Here is a 13161-nt window from a genome sequence, read left to right as displayed (position 1 = left end):
TCAGCACGCTCGTCCCTGGTCTTGCCTTTAACTACCCCGACGCAGGACTTCCTGTGTTAGTGAATCACCCGACTTGCAGTCCATTGGACGATACACTGGCACTTTTATCTGTGCATACATTTTGCTGTAGTGGGACCCACTGCCTGGGACCCTCTCAGTCTCGCTAGCCGTCCAGCCGCGGCTTCCGAAACCAGACGCATGCGGATATCGTGTCCACCACCGAGTGTACCGACAAAACCCATTCAGAACACGCTGTTTACCGAGAGTCTTGGGGAAAGGCCGGCCACGCAGTTCAAAGGGGACTGTCAGAAGCGCTGTTGCCATGGAGACACCATGGAGACACCATGGAGACGCACTTCAAAAGCTCAGCTACCGCTACCCAGCCCAAACTGACTCAACGGGGAGAGACAGGCAGAGACGGAGAGAGAGGTTCAGGCGAGTCATAAATAAATAAACCCATCTGCTTTTATTTGTCAAAAAATTCTATTTTCCCCCTCTCGCGCGGCGCATGTAGCAGGGGAGTAATTAAGGCGCCTGTTCTGAGGTGAGAAACTTTGAAGACAGACGCTCGGAGCTCCGTGTCAAGACTTCGGGGAGAGCATTTCCATAGCGGGAGAGACAAAGGGCCATAACGAATGCACTTTGTTCTTTAAAAGAGCCACTAGATGCTTCTTTAACTAGCTAGCTATATTCAACGTTACAAAGACTCTAACCAAACACCAGCTACAGAACAAGACAATGGTGGAGATACTGAGGGATCAACAACTCTTGATGTTGGTACTACAAGACAGACGCCTCTCAACTCCAACAATTTGGACACGTTTGTCATTTACCGGCAATTTAAAGTATATTCCTCGTGCTTCAGAAATCGATAAAGATACAAGTTATCATTACTTAGTAACAATGCCAGACAATTACTTTGAGTAACTGAAATGTCGTTGAAGCAGCACAATGAGCCAATCACTGAGTGAAAATATGCTTAAAATCTCAAGTTAAAATCTTTCTGTCAATACATTTCAGGACATTGGCTTTTTCTCACCCAGAATATGAAGTACAGTATATAACCTGCGCCAGTGAAACATTCAACCCCAGTGAGGTAGTGCTCTCATTCCTTCCCATGATTGGACAGTAAATTACCCCCTGATTAGTTCCATCTATTCGGCGCCTCCCCAAAATGTCCCATAAGGACTCTCAAGTGGCACCCTATTCCCTTTGCAGACTGCTTTTGACCAGGGCCATGAAACTCTGCTTGGGATGCACGTCATGTTTGAGCCAGCTCACTGTCAGCTCCAACAGGGCTAATACACTACTTCTCACTGGCTGGCCTTTGCTGGGCCCCCATAAAAAAAAAAAAAAAAATACTGCTAAGCACTAGGAGAGAGCCAGGGAAGCAATGTAGAACGAGCCCTATTTAAAGTGCATTAACTCAGCATGTGGTTGGCTCCGAGTCAGAACAGCGAAATCAACCTCTGAGATGTCCTTGACAGGCTGACACATTCCCCACCGTTCTGTGGGATAAAAGACAAACTACAGACATTTGGACATGAACGCTAAAGGGTTGCAAACAACGAAACATAACCAAAAACGATTTCTTCTGAGAAGTCGGGGGAGAAACGGACGACATGGGAGAAGGATACAGAGAGGGAGGGCAGTGGGAGGGCTAGGGAGAGAGGGATGGGGGAGACAGACAGAGGGAGCCTGAGAAGATGGAGAGAGAGAGAGAGAGAGAGAGAGAGAGAGAGGGAGAATGGGGCAGAGAAGAGAAACCTGACCTACTTCTGCTCGATGACTTGTTTTCACTGTATAAAGTAGAAAGAGAAAGGAGGTATGGAGAGAGAGAGACGTGAGGGAGGGGTGGAGAGAGGGAGGAGCAGTGGCGGGAGAGATGTTGGGAAAGACTGCACCAGCCGGGACTGACTGCCGAGCCAGTGTGCCATGGCAACCATCCCTCCCAAGTCAGAAGAGTACACACACAGTGACAAGCAGTCTGATGTAGCCACAACGACACGGCTGACAAACAGCCGCGCGGAGGAGAAGACGCAGTCGGACAGCTAATGGCAGCTGAGAACCCGCGTCTGACAGGACTACGCCAGCCCAATAACCGCGGCAACAACGTAACCTGCCGGGCTCTTCCAGTACTCCGGGAGCGAGACGGGCTGCCTAATGGAGGAGACCGCGGTGCACTACGTTATGGGGCTGAGTTGGCAGATCTGAGACCAGTGCTCTGGCTTGTCAAGACGTCACTCAGCAGGCAAGGGCTCCCTGGGGGGGGGGTGCTATTAACCCGTCATTACTGGTCTGGGATCAGCTTTACAATCACTTCTCCCAAACATAACCAGCTGACGCCTAAATGTCTACTCAGTCAGGTTTAACTGTGTGCTCAGTCCCTCAAGCTACCTAATCAATTGCTTCCTCCAAATAGGCCCAATCAAAGCAGTGATATTCACCCATATTGTCTATAGACAGCAAAAGACTGACAAGCCAAAACAAAGTAGTGGTCTTCCTAGAAACAAATGCTTTAAGCAGGCCAGCCTGGCACCTGATCTGACTGCTGTTTCCCATCACATGTAACAGACACTTAAAGTTCTGCCTGGAACTACATTATCCTCCCAGGCTCTAACATTGGCAGTCCATTAGAGCATTACCACTAGGCTGCCTCTACATGCAGATGGACACACTTTCTCTCTCTCTAACCTTTAGCGGGTGGGGGGGTGGGGGGTAGTAAGGTGGGGGGGGACGAAACAAGGCAACCCGTAAAATAGGCCAACGGCAGCCATCTTGAATAATGCATCAATTCCCAGACAGCTGTACCTGTGGCAATGCCTGGATCTGGAGCCGTGCATTATTCAACCACTATGAATTTGTGAATGAACTGTACTGTACTCCTCCAGCACATTAGTAGAAGCAGACGATTCTTTGAAATACACCAACGTGGTTTGTCCTTTGCAAAAAAAGTCGAAGCAAAACTTTCATTACACCTTGTTAAGAAGTGCCACATCACTACAGGGAAGATGAGAATCTATTGACAAGCCAACCGATGAGTGTCCAAACCACCTCTAAACAGGAACACAAAGTGGGGAATTGGGAAGGAGGGAATTGTTAGTGTGGTGGAGGGAGAGCAGGGGGGGGTGAGGTTGGGGGGGCGGGAATTTAACCCGACAGCTTACCCTGTTAAAGCGCTTGGCCTGGAAGAGATGTCCGTTGACTCTGTAGAGCTTCCTCCATCTTCTGGCCCCGCGGCGGTAGATCGATTCTAGGACAGAGAGGAAACGGTGGTACAGTAGCTGCATGGCAGGTTGCAAGAGACACGGGTGGCGGAGGAGGCGGAGGGAGGTGGAGGGAGGGACGGAGGAGGCAGAGTAGGACGCAGCGGTGCAAGGTCCTCCAAAATGACAAAGTAACTAGTGAGAGGTGTGAGAGCAAGGGAGAGAGTGCCAGAAGGAGACTGAGAAAGAGAGAGGTCGAACGCTGGACGTCCTGCCTTTCTCCCTGGCCTTAAAGCACCCGCGCACTCAGAAGGTGCCTGTCAAAGTACGAGTGGAGAAGAACCGTCTCCCGTGAGCCGGGCGCATGCTCCAACATTGTTAGTGCTTTCCTCTCTCCATCCCACCCTCCTTCTTTCAATCCCTCCCTCCCTCTGTCTCGCCCCTCCCCTTTTTCTCAAACCTTCCCGCCCTCCTCTCTCCCGACTTTACGTCCTCTCAGTTACCCTCCTTCTCTCCCTTCCTCACCCGTTTTCTCTCCCTCGTCTTCTATCCCTTTTTTCTTTTACTTCCTCCCCCGTTTTCTCTCCCTCGTCTTCTATCCCTTTTTTCTTTTTCTTCCTCCCCCGTTTTCTCTCCCTCGTCTTCTATCCCTTTTTTCTTTTTCTTCCTCCCCCGTTTTCTCTCCCTTGTCTTCTATCCCTTTTTTCTTTTTCTTCCATACCCTATTTTTTCACCCTCCATTCCCCTCATTCTATCCATTCTTTTGTACCATTTCTTTCAGCAGTGTCACTCCCTTCCTGCCTGTTCTCTTTTGTCCCTCCCCTGTACATTCATTTTGTTCTGACCCTCCCCTCTTCCTCTCCTGAGGTCCTGGTCTCATTAATTTCTCTGTAATGTCTTGAATCCTGATGAGAGAGTAAAGGTGCAGGTTGCTATTTATACCGTCTGAGCTGCCTATTAATACTCTGTCAGGTACTGCATAATAAACAACGCTCTGTCAACAGACTCTGCACAGGGCTATGTAAACAACGGCCCCCTAGTGGACTGCAAAGGTACTGTGCGGGGTTATTGGGAAGACCTCACTAAAGTATTTATAAAGAAAAAGGATTCATTTGAATTGGCAGCACACGACACTTGAATTCTGCAGGCCACAGTGAGTGGTGCCACTACACACGCTGACTGCAAAGCGAGGGACAAAAATCTGCTTTTCACTGTTTGATTGAAGGACAAAAGTTAATGTAAGGGCACAGGGACGCAAGGAAGGAGAAAGGGTCCCTTGTTAGAATGATGGCGTGGTCGGGTGGGGGTCCCTTGTTAGAATGATGGCGTGGTCGGGTGGGGGTCCCTTGTTAGAATGATGGCGTGGTCGGGGTGAGGCTCCCTCGTCGGAATGGTGTCGTGGTTGGGGTGGGGCGCCTTGTCCAAGAAACAGTTGAAGACTCAGCAAAATGCCACCTACGTACCAAGCGTCTTAAAGTCAGACTCCTGATCCGGGATTCTGATGAGATGACACAGACATGTGAACCGGATCTTAGACCAGCCCTGGTACTCTTCCTGAACGTGTTTTTAATCAACTTTACGACAGGTTATCCACCCTTTTGAGACTCCCAGAATATTGTTGCTGGTATACAGAATATCCGATGAGATTAAGTGACTATGCTCTGTGCCCTCGACAGATTGTGTTCAAGGAAAGAGCATTATGTGGAGGCTGAGTTGAGAATATGCTCAATATCGAAAATCTTCACAACTCTAGTATTAAATGAAAAGACGTTTGCAGATTGGGGCAACAATGACATAAATATCCTAACTAGATATGTTCAAGTTTAAAATTAAAGTCATGTTTAAAACGTAAACCACCAGTAGAATCGCTTATCCAGTTAAAAATGATGCTGTGATTGATGTCAAACATGCCTCACTGTGACAGTACGGCACAGAAACAAGTTGTTGTACATTAAAATGACAGCTTGCTTGTTTTGACAGATCCACTGAAGTTGTTGCCCATCTCAGCATGAGTTTTATTGAGTGGAGTAATAGGTTTAGGGAAATTTAACAGACATGGCTGTTGCTTTTCCTACCACAGAAAACACATTTAGCTTAAGTAGCACACTCTTTTGTTCCTTTCTCTCCTTTATTCACATGCCCACTCATTCATTCACTCCCAATCTCTCACACACACACACACACACACACACACACACACAACAAAACTGCATTGGATGGGAGGACTGGAAATGTTGAAACCTTTAACAATTTATTCTATGTCCTAAACCTAACCGTAAATGTACGGTTTACTCTAACCCTTATCCTAAACCTAACCCTAAATGTAAGGTTTACTCTAACCCTTATTGTAATGAATGGGTGTAGTGTTGCGCGAGCAAGGAACCAGGTGCAGTCAGAGGTAGTCGGTGAGGATATTTTAATTGAATAAACAAACACAGAGCAAACAAAACAACAAAAGAAAAGGGCTGACTGAAGCTGCAAACCGTAGGTAGGCAACAGGTATACTGTACTCAAAGTTAACAGCACCATACACAACAGCAAACATGACAACGGTCCCCACTGTGGGGAGCAGAGGGGAAACATTTAAACACTTACACACGATATGAATTGGGCCCTGGTGTGAATGATTGAAGACATGTGACAAAACATGTCCGGGATGTGTTCGTAAGATATGGGAAACTGAAGATGTACGGAACGATGGCGCTGCTGCTCACCATACCATGACACTTATCCTAAACCTAACCCTAACTTTTATGCCCTACACTTAACCCTAAATGCCTACACTTAACCCTAAATGCCTACACTTAACCCTAAATGCCTACACTTAATCCTAATTCTAAACCTAATTCCAATCCTATCCTTAAACTTAACATCAAGCCTAAAAAATAGTATAAAGTATGTAAGGACCGGCCAAAAGTCCTTACTGTCCCGAAGTGTTGGTCCAGCGTGGACCAGGGTGTTGGTCCGGCGTGGACCAGGGTGTTGGTCCGGTGTTGATTAGGGTGTTGGTCCGGCGTGGACCAGGGCGTTGGTCCGGCGTGGATTAGGATATTGATCCGGCGTTGACCAGGGTGTTGGTCCGGCGTGGACCAGGGTGTCGGTCCGGTCTGGACCAGGGTGTCGGTCCGGTGTGGATTAGAGTGTTGGTCCGGTCTGGACCAGGGTGTCGGTCCGGCTTTGACCAGGGTGTTGGTCCGGTCTGGACCAGGGTGTTGGTCCGGCGTGGACCAGGGTGTTGGTCCGGTCTGGACCAGGGTGTTGGTCCGGCGTGGACCAGGGTGTTGGTCCGGCGTGGACCAGGGTGTCGGTCTGGCGTGGACCAGGGTGTCGGTCCGGCTTTGACCAGGGTGTCGGTCCGGCTTTGACCAGGGTGTTTGTCCGGTCTGGACCAGGGTGTCGGTCCGGTCTGGACCAGGGTGTCGGTCCGGTGTGGATTAGAGTGTTGGTCCGGTCTGGACCAGGGTGTCGGTCCGGCTTTGACCAGGGTGTTGGTCCGGTCTGGACCAGGGTGTTGGTCCGGCGTGGACCAGGGTGTTGGTCCGGTCTGGACCAGGGTGTTGGTCTGGCGTGGACCAGGGTGTTGGTCCGGCGTGGACCAGGGTGTTGGTCCGGCGTGGACCAGGGTGTCGGTCTGGCGTGGACCAGGGTGTCGGTCCGGCTTTGACCAGGGTGTCGGTCCGGCTTTGACCAGGGTGTTTGTCCGGTCTGGACCAGGGTGTTGGTCCGGTCTGGACCAGGGTGTTGGTCCGGTCTGGACCAGGGTGTTGGTCCGGCGTGGACCAGGGTGTTGGTCCGGTGTGGATTAGAGTGTTGGTCCGGTCTGGACCAGGGTGTTGGTCCGGCGTGGACCAGGGTGTTGGTCCGGCGTGGACCAGCATGGTGGTGTGGCAGAAGGCATCCTCACTTTGCCGGTGTTGCCAAGGCAACAACAACCTCGCCAGATGACAGCTTTGGTTGGTTATGACGTTGGCTTTAATTGTCTGCAAATAAACCGATCTGAATGCAAACCACCACTAAAACAACTACAACGTTAAATGATGTAATTAGCTGAAATATTTTGATGGCTTAGTTTCCACTGCTTATGCCCATTTAGATGCAACCAGTCAGTAGTCAGTCAGTCAGTAGTCAGTCAGTCAGTAGTCAGTCAGTCAGTAGTCAGTCAGTCAGTCAGTAGTCAGTCAGTCAGTCAGTAGTCAGTCCCTGTCTCTTTTTCTGTGCGTGTGTGTGACTGTGCATGTGTCGGTGTGTGAGTCTGTGTGTGTGTGTCTCGCCCCATTCCCATACATGTCTATGGTCTTTTTTCGGCCTTTACATAATCCCATTCTCCATATCCCGTGGGTGTAATAAAGCACTGCTTTCTGTACAGCAAATCAGTAGTCCTTAGGTGCCCAGCTTAAACTAAACTCTTTTAACCTGGTCCCTTAGTATGAGCTGGCTACAGCAGCACTGGCCCAGACACTTAAAAAGGACTTTGTACAACTGGATGAGGATTAAGGGGAAGGGGTAAAAAGACAAGAAGAATGAACGACCTGAGACGGCCTCATGTCCCAGTCGCAGACACACCATGTAATGTTCCCTTCATGGGGTTGTTATAAGGCGGGCTGCGTCCTAATCCGGACCCTCTATCCTACCTAGTTCACTACTGTTCACCAAACCTACACCCTACACGGTGTCGCCGTGTGACGAGGGCTGATGAGAAGAACGCTGTTTGGGGGGTGCTTGTTGAACAGTTCTACTCATCAAACCAGGTCTCGTCAATTAGGGTTTGTCAGTGAATGTTTCTGACTCCTGTGACTTCCTGTAACTAGCGATGGCAGATATTCGGTTAATGAAGTAGAGGTACACGTGAACGTGACCAGTGCACGCACACGCACGTACGTACACACACATTATTGTCAACATCTTCCCTGTGTGCACTGGGATTTTGAAATTCAAATGAGGGAGGCACATTTCTTTCATGTGCATTTTATTTGTTAAAAAACTATTTTGGAGCTAGAAAAGGGAATGATCCAAAAACATTTCTAGGTCCCTGATCAATTGTAGCTACTTTCAATCTCTTTTTACATGTTCAAGTGTTAGCTGGAGTGTTTTTATTTAACTCCCCAGAATGTTTTATTTCATTTTGTACTACTGCCGGCCAGACTGAAGCGGCTTCTGGGACGAATCCTGTCGTAGGCCTTAATATGACCACCACTGGTAGAAAGACTGGGCAGACAGAGCGGGGGAGACGGACAGAGCGGGGGAGACGGACAGAATGGGTGAGACGGACAGAGCGGGTAGAGAGAGCATGGATGGAGTGAGAAACAAGTGAAAGAAAAAGAGACAGAACCCTCTCCTGGCCTCCTCATCAATTCTCTCTAATCCTGTTTTAACTCACGGCCCCCATAGGGAACACACCAAGCCCACTGAAAATCACAATCAAAGCTCAGCGTTTCCATAGCTACTCCGTCTTCCCTCTGCTGCAGCCTTCTCATCAGTGGGGTGGGGGTGGGGGTGGTGGTGGTGGGGGGTGGGGGTGGTCGCCGAGACAACATCCCACTGCGGGGGAGTGAACGTCAGCCAATCCCGTTCCCCCTGGTCCAGGGTGCACACAGCAGGTGGGCGGTGGAAACGTATGACACGTTTAGTCGACACGTCTCCTAACATGGGCACAGGATCCTCCTCAGATCCCTCGGGTGTCGTGGCAACGGAGTTGCCCGGTAAGCACTTCAAGGACACTTCAGTTCCACTGTTGTTATTATTTTTTCAACGTCTTCTGAACACCCCTTTCAACAGCTGCGCCTCAACCACAGGGCAACGCTTTCAGATCTGTCGTGATATCGCCTCACGATCAGCCCGTCGGAGTGGCCGCGCCCGGGGGCGACGCTAACACGAATGAGACGGGAGCCGCCATGTCCCTGGGGTCAACTGACAGAGGTCATGAGCAGGGGTCATGGGCAGGGGTCATGAGCATTGGTCGTGTAACACTATGCCTACAGTGTTTTTCAGTTGAACGGGCAGTTAAAGAGTTGGTTACGGCTCTCAGAAAGGTTTACTACTGCGTGCGCTGTATGTTATCTCCTGCCAAACACAGGGTGACATGGGCTGACGTTTTGAGCTGCACGGGCGTGTTATTTTCTGACCAGCCACCATGTATTGATGCTGAACTTTGGCGGTTCGCGAGCACTTTATCCTGTTCTTCTCCACACGTCGGACAGAAAATGCCAAACTGAAATGTTTACGATCGTGTTTGTTTAAGCTTAATGGCAGCGTGTGACCAAGGTTGATCCAGGGGTCCTTCTTCCTATGTTCAGACTGGGTTTCAGTCCGGCCTACTGCTCTTCCAGAAAAGTATTTTATTTTGCAAAAAACTTGATGAGAAAGAAATGCAACAGAGGGATGTAACCCATGTCACTGTTGATCACTAATTAACTACTGATCATTCCTCGCCACTGTCAGGGTAATACATAAGTCATTCATTGGTGCGAGTTATAATGCTATGATTAGGTATGAAATGATGGGTCTAATGTCAAACGGAAAGCTAAGAGCATCTAGCACGCAGAACGAGTGGACTTGTCAGGGCCGGGCTTATTCTCTTAATCATGACCGTTTTCATGAACTTTTAATCAATGCTGCAGCGAACAGAATGACATTTTCCATAAAACTCTCAGTGCACGAGCATCTGAGACACAATTAGCTAGTGGCTTTAGCCAATTAAAAGTTGTTATAAAAGTTGGAACTGAGGATGAATTATTTTTAATCTCTCCCGGAGACACTGTGAAAAACATTTGAGAACAGGCTTTTCTCTTGAATGGAAACACATAACACACGCACACACACACACACGCGCACACACACACAAATGCATTTCCTCTAATCTAACGGACCATGGAAGAGCTGACCTCTAACAACATGGCCTTCCTGGGAGACAAACATACGAGGGTTGCCCCATTTTCAGAAGCCCAATAGAGATGATATACTAGTAGAAACAGAAACAGAGAGAAAAGAGAGTGAAAGAGAGAGGGGTGGTGGCCCAAGGTAGACAGAGAGAACGTAGATGCAGTATGTCAGAAAGGAATCAGAATCCTATAATGACCAACAAAGGAATCAGAATCCTGTAATGACCAACAATGGAATCAGAATCCCGTAATGACCAACAAAAGAATCAGAATCCTGCAATGACCAACAAAAGAATCAGAATCCTGTAATGACCAACAAAAGAATCAGAATCCTGTAATGACCAACAAAGGAATCAGAATCCTGTAATGACCAACAAAGGGAATCACAATCCTCTAACGACCAAAAAAAAAACACTATTAGAATCCTTGAACGACCAGCAAAGATAATCAGAATCCTTTAACGACCAGCAAAATGAAATTTGAATATGCCAACACCAAAAACTGGAAAGTAGAATAATTTAATAACCAGCAAAAGTTGGCGTACTGCACCTGCACAAGCGTAGGACAGGGGGAAGAATCCGGCCATGCTGTTTGAGTTGATAAAACAGGGCCATATAGGGCTGGAGGTGTTCATAAGATCTACGGCAGTAGAAAAGTGTCTGCTTCTCAGGAGCCCAGTGGTGGTGGAGGTTTCAGAGGCTCGAGGACAGGACACGTACAGGGGTTTGACTCACTTCCAGACATTGTTCCCCAGCCCACTAGCAGGAAGATGATAATGGACCATTGGCTAGTGCTCCACAATCAAATGTCACCCAGTCTTAAAGTAGACTGGCTACACAGCGCAGAAGAAAAACAACAACATTGGCAGAAGCTGAGACCAATGGTCAAACTTCAACTCTTTCTCAGTTGGACAAGTGACCACGGAGTAACACGGTGTACTGATCAGTTCATTTAGAATGTTTGCCCAACGTTAGGCATTATGTTTCTAGTAGTTTAAAGTGTATTCTTTTAAAGCAGTAGGTGCCCATTTAATCACTCGTTAAGTACATTTAGTTGACCCCACAAACCGTTCTCCGATATTTTCTTTCAGGACAGAGAACTGCTTGTCACATTTTGTCGCAGGTCGAAGCTGGTTATAAAAGGCTCTACATAGAACGAGGACTGCGAATCAAAAGAGTGGACAAAACGAATGATGTCGATAAAGAAAAACAACGCTGCCAACTAATATTATTGTTATTATTGATTATTTAGGTGGGTGCCGCAAAAAAAAAAAAAAAAGGGAATAAAATAAACATTGGACGATGGCGCTGGCTGCTACACACAGGTGGTTAACCTGTTCAGGTGGCGTTTGGCTGTATGGAGCAGCGCCTGCTGGCTAAGCATTCTTCATATTATAGACGGACCAGGCCAGGGTCAACGCTGGCTAGTATTTCTCCACAGTGAAAACACAGAACAGAGTGCATCCTCAGTCCACTTTCATTGGCTTCAATAGTGATGTCGTCTGTTTTCTTTAGCCTCAACATCAGCTATTTTTAAAGCGGCCAGGTAAAATATTTGTCCCTATTGTTGTATTTTACCCGTATATTAAGCAAACTGTGCAATTCTGGATCCAGCATAGAGATATAACTGCTATCTGAAGTTGCTTTAAAGAGCTTAATTCAAGAGGAGGAAAAACATTCTGAACCTTTTCTTTTTTTTATCCGGTTAATCAATTAACCAAAGTAGCTGAAGGAATAATCAATTAGAAAACAGTTGTTAGATGCCTCCCTAGTTCAACCAACTCAAATTATGATAATGATTGTTTCTCTTCACTGATATTCTTTTTTTTGTTTTACTGTTACATAAATCCATATTTGCATTTTTTCAGTTTTTGTTATAAATGGCATAATTTAAACATGGATTCATGGCACTGTGGAGCATTTGATAATAATAATAAGTTGAGTTGAATTGGTTAGGAGCATTATGGATCATTTTACAACATGCTCAGACACACTTTGGAGCCACATTGTCGTATCTCTGTAACCAAACAAAATATCAAAAAGCACTTCATACAATCACCTTCCAGCACGGAGAGAAAAGGAGAGAAAGAGAGAGAGAGAGAGAGACAGAGAGAGAGAGAGAAAGAGGACGTGTTAAATGGGTGAACTTCACCGCTAATCTTCATTTAACCAGGCAAGTCAATTAGGAAGTCATATTTACAATGCTGGTCTGGCAGGAGACACCAGGCTCCCTGTGGGAATGGGATGAAAACACTACATCCAGACACTACACTGGCTGTATAACAAAAACAACAGTGTGTGTGTGTGCGTGCGTGCATGTATCTGTGAGTAGGAAGGTGTGCATTGATGCGTGTGTGTTTGTGTGTCTTGGTTTGTGTGAAGTAAAACAACAAAGCATATTCTGAACGGCCCGCACTCGTGAGCTCAAGTTGTTCTGGGGACTGTCCTCATTTCCGACTCTTCACGGTAGACAGACAGTATTATTTAAAGCAAAGACCTTATATAGACAACAGATATGGTGGCAGATGGTAGCATTTAAAGCAGGGACATCATCTGACGCCTCGTGGAGATGGAGACAGACAGAATCGGTTAAGAATACCAAACAGCCCCGAAGCAACTTGGGCGCAATTAGCCCTCTCTGTTATAGCGTGACAAAGTCAATTCTTAATTTAATTCTTGTTACTTAGCCATCCGTGTGGAAGATAACAACATTAAAGAGGTTAACAACTTCAAAAGGGCCCTTTCTCAAATCCACTCTCCCTGCCTCCTTCTAAAAATGCCATTGGAGGAGAATGTCAGAGGGGAGGGACCTCTTGATTTGCAACCAGTGGGTTTTGGGGAGACAAAATCTAATCAACTGGTAGTTGTCCCATGCATCCTGGGGTGTGTGTGTGTGTGTGTGTGTGTATGAGCTTCATGTCAGGCAGACACACACTCTAAACGGAACACCTGCCATGTGTTCCGTTTAGCAGTGCTGTGATATCATTGGCTGATATGACACCCTGGCAACGGAATGAGCGATTCCATGCATTCATCCAGAAGCGCTCAAACCCAACCCTGAAGAAAACGTGCATACAG

The 13161-nt window shown here is 47.5% G+C and overlaps 1 protein-coding gene across 7 annotated transcripts in view; it reads right to left on the bottom strand.

Moving 5' to 3' along the window:
* prkcz (protein kinase C, zeta) overlaps positions 1-13161 on the bottom strand; it is an 84159-nt gene that overhangs the window by 29908 nt on the left and 41090 nt on the right. For 6 of the 7 annotated variants that reach the window (XR_003782679.2, XM_029124029.2, XM_029124027.2 and 3 more), the window contains one exon: positions 3168-3253. Coding sequence is in view for 5 of the 7 variants with exons in the window: in XM_029124029.2 (XP_028979862.1) it covers positions 3168-3253 (86 nt within the window). In the remaining 2 variants the exon portion in view is untranslated. Of the gene's footprint in view, positions 1-3167; positions 3254-10633; positions 10921-13161 lie in introns of those variants that run through there. The other variant, XM_029124030.2, reaches the window with a different exon arrangement.

This window comes from Esox lucius, chromosome 12 (genome assembly GCF_011004845.1).
Source record: "Esox lucius isolate fEsoLuc1 chromosome 12, fEsoLuc1.pri, whole genome shotgun sequence".
NCBI classification, from domain to species: Eukaryota; Metazoa; Chordata; class Actinopteri; order Esociformes; family Esocidae; genus Esox; species Esox lucius.
This window is presented reverse-complemented; position numbering and strand designations above follow the sequence as displayed.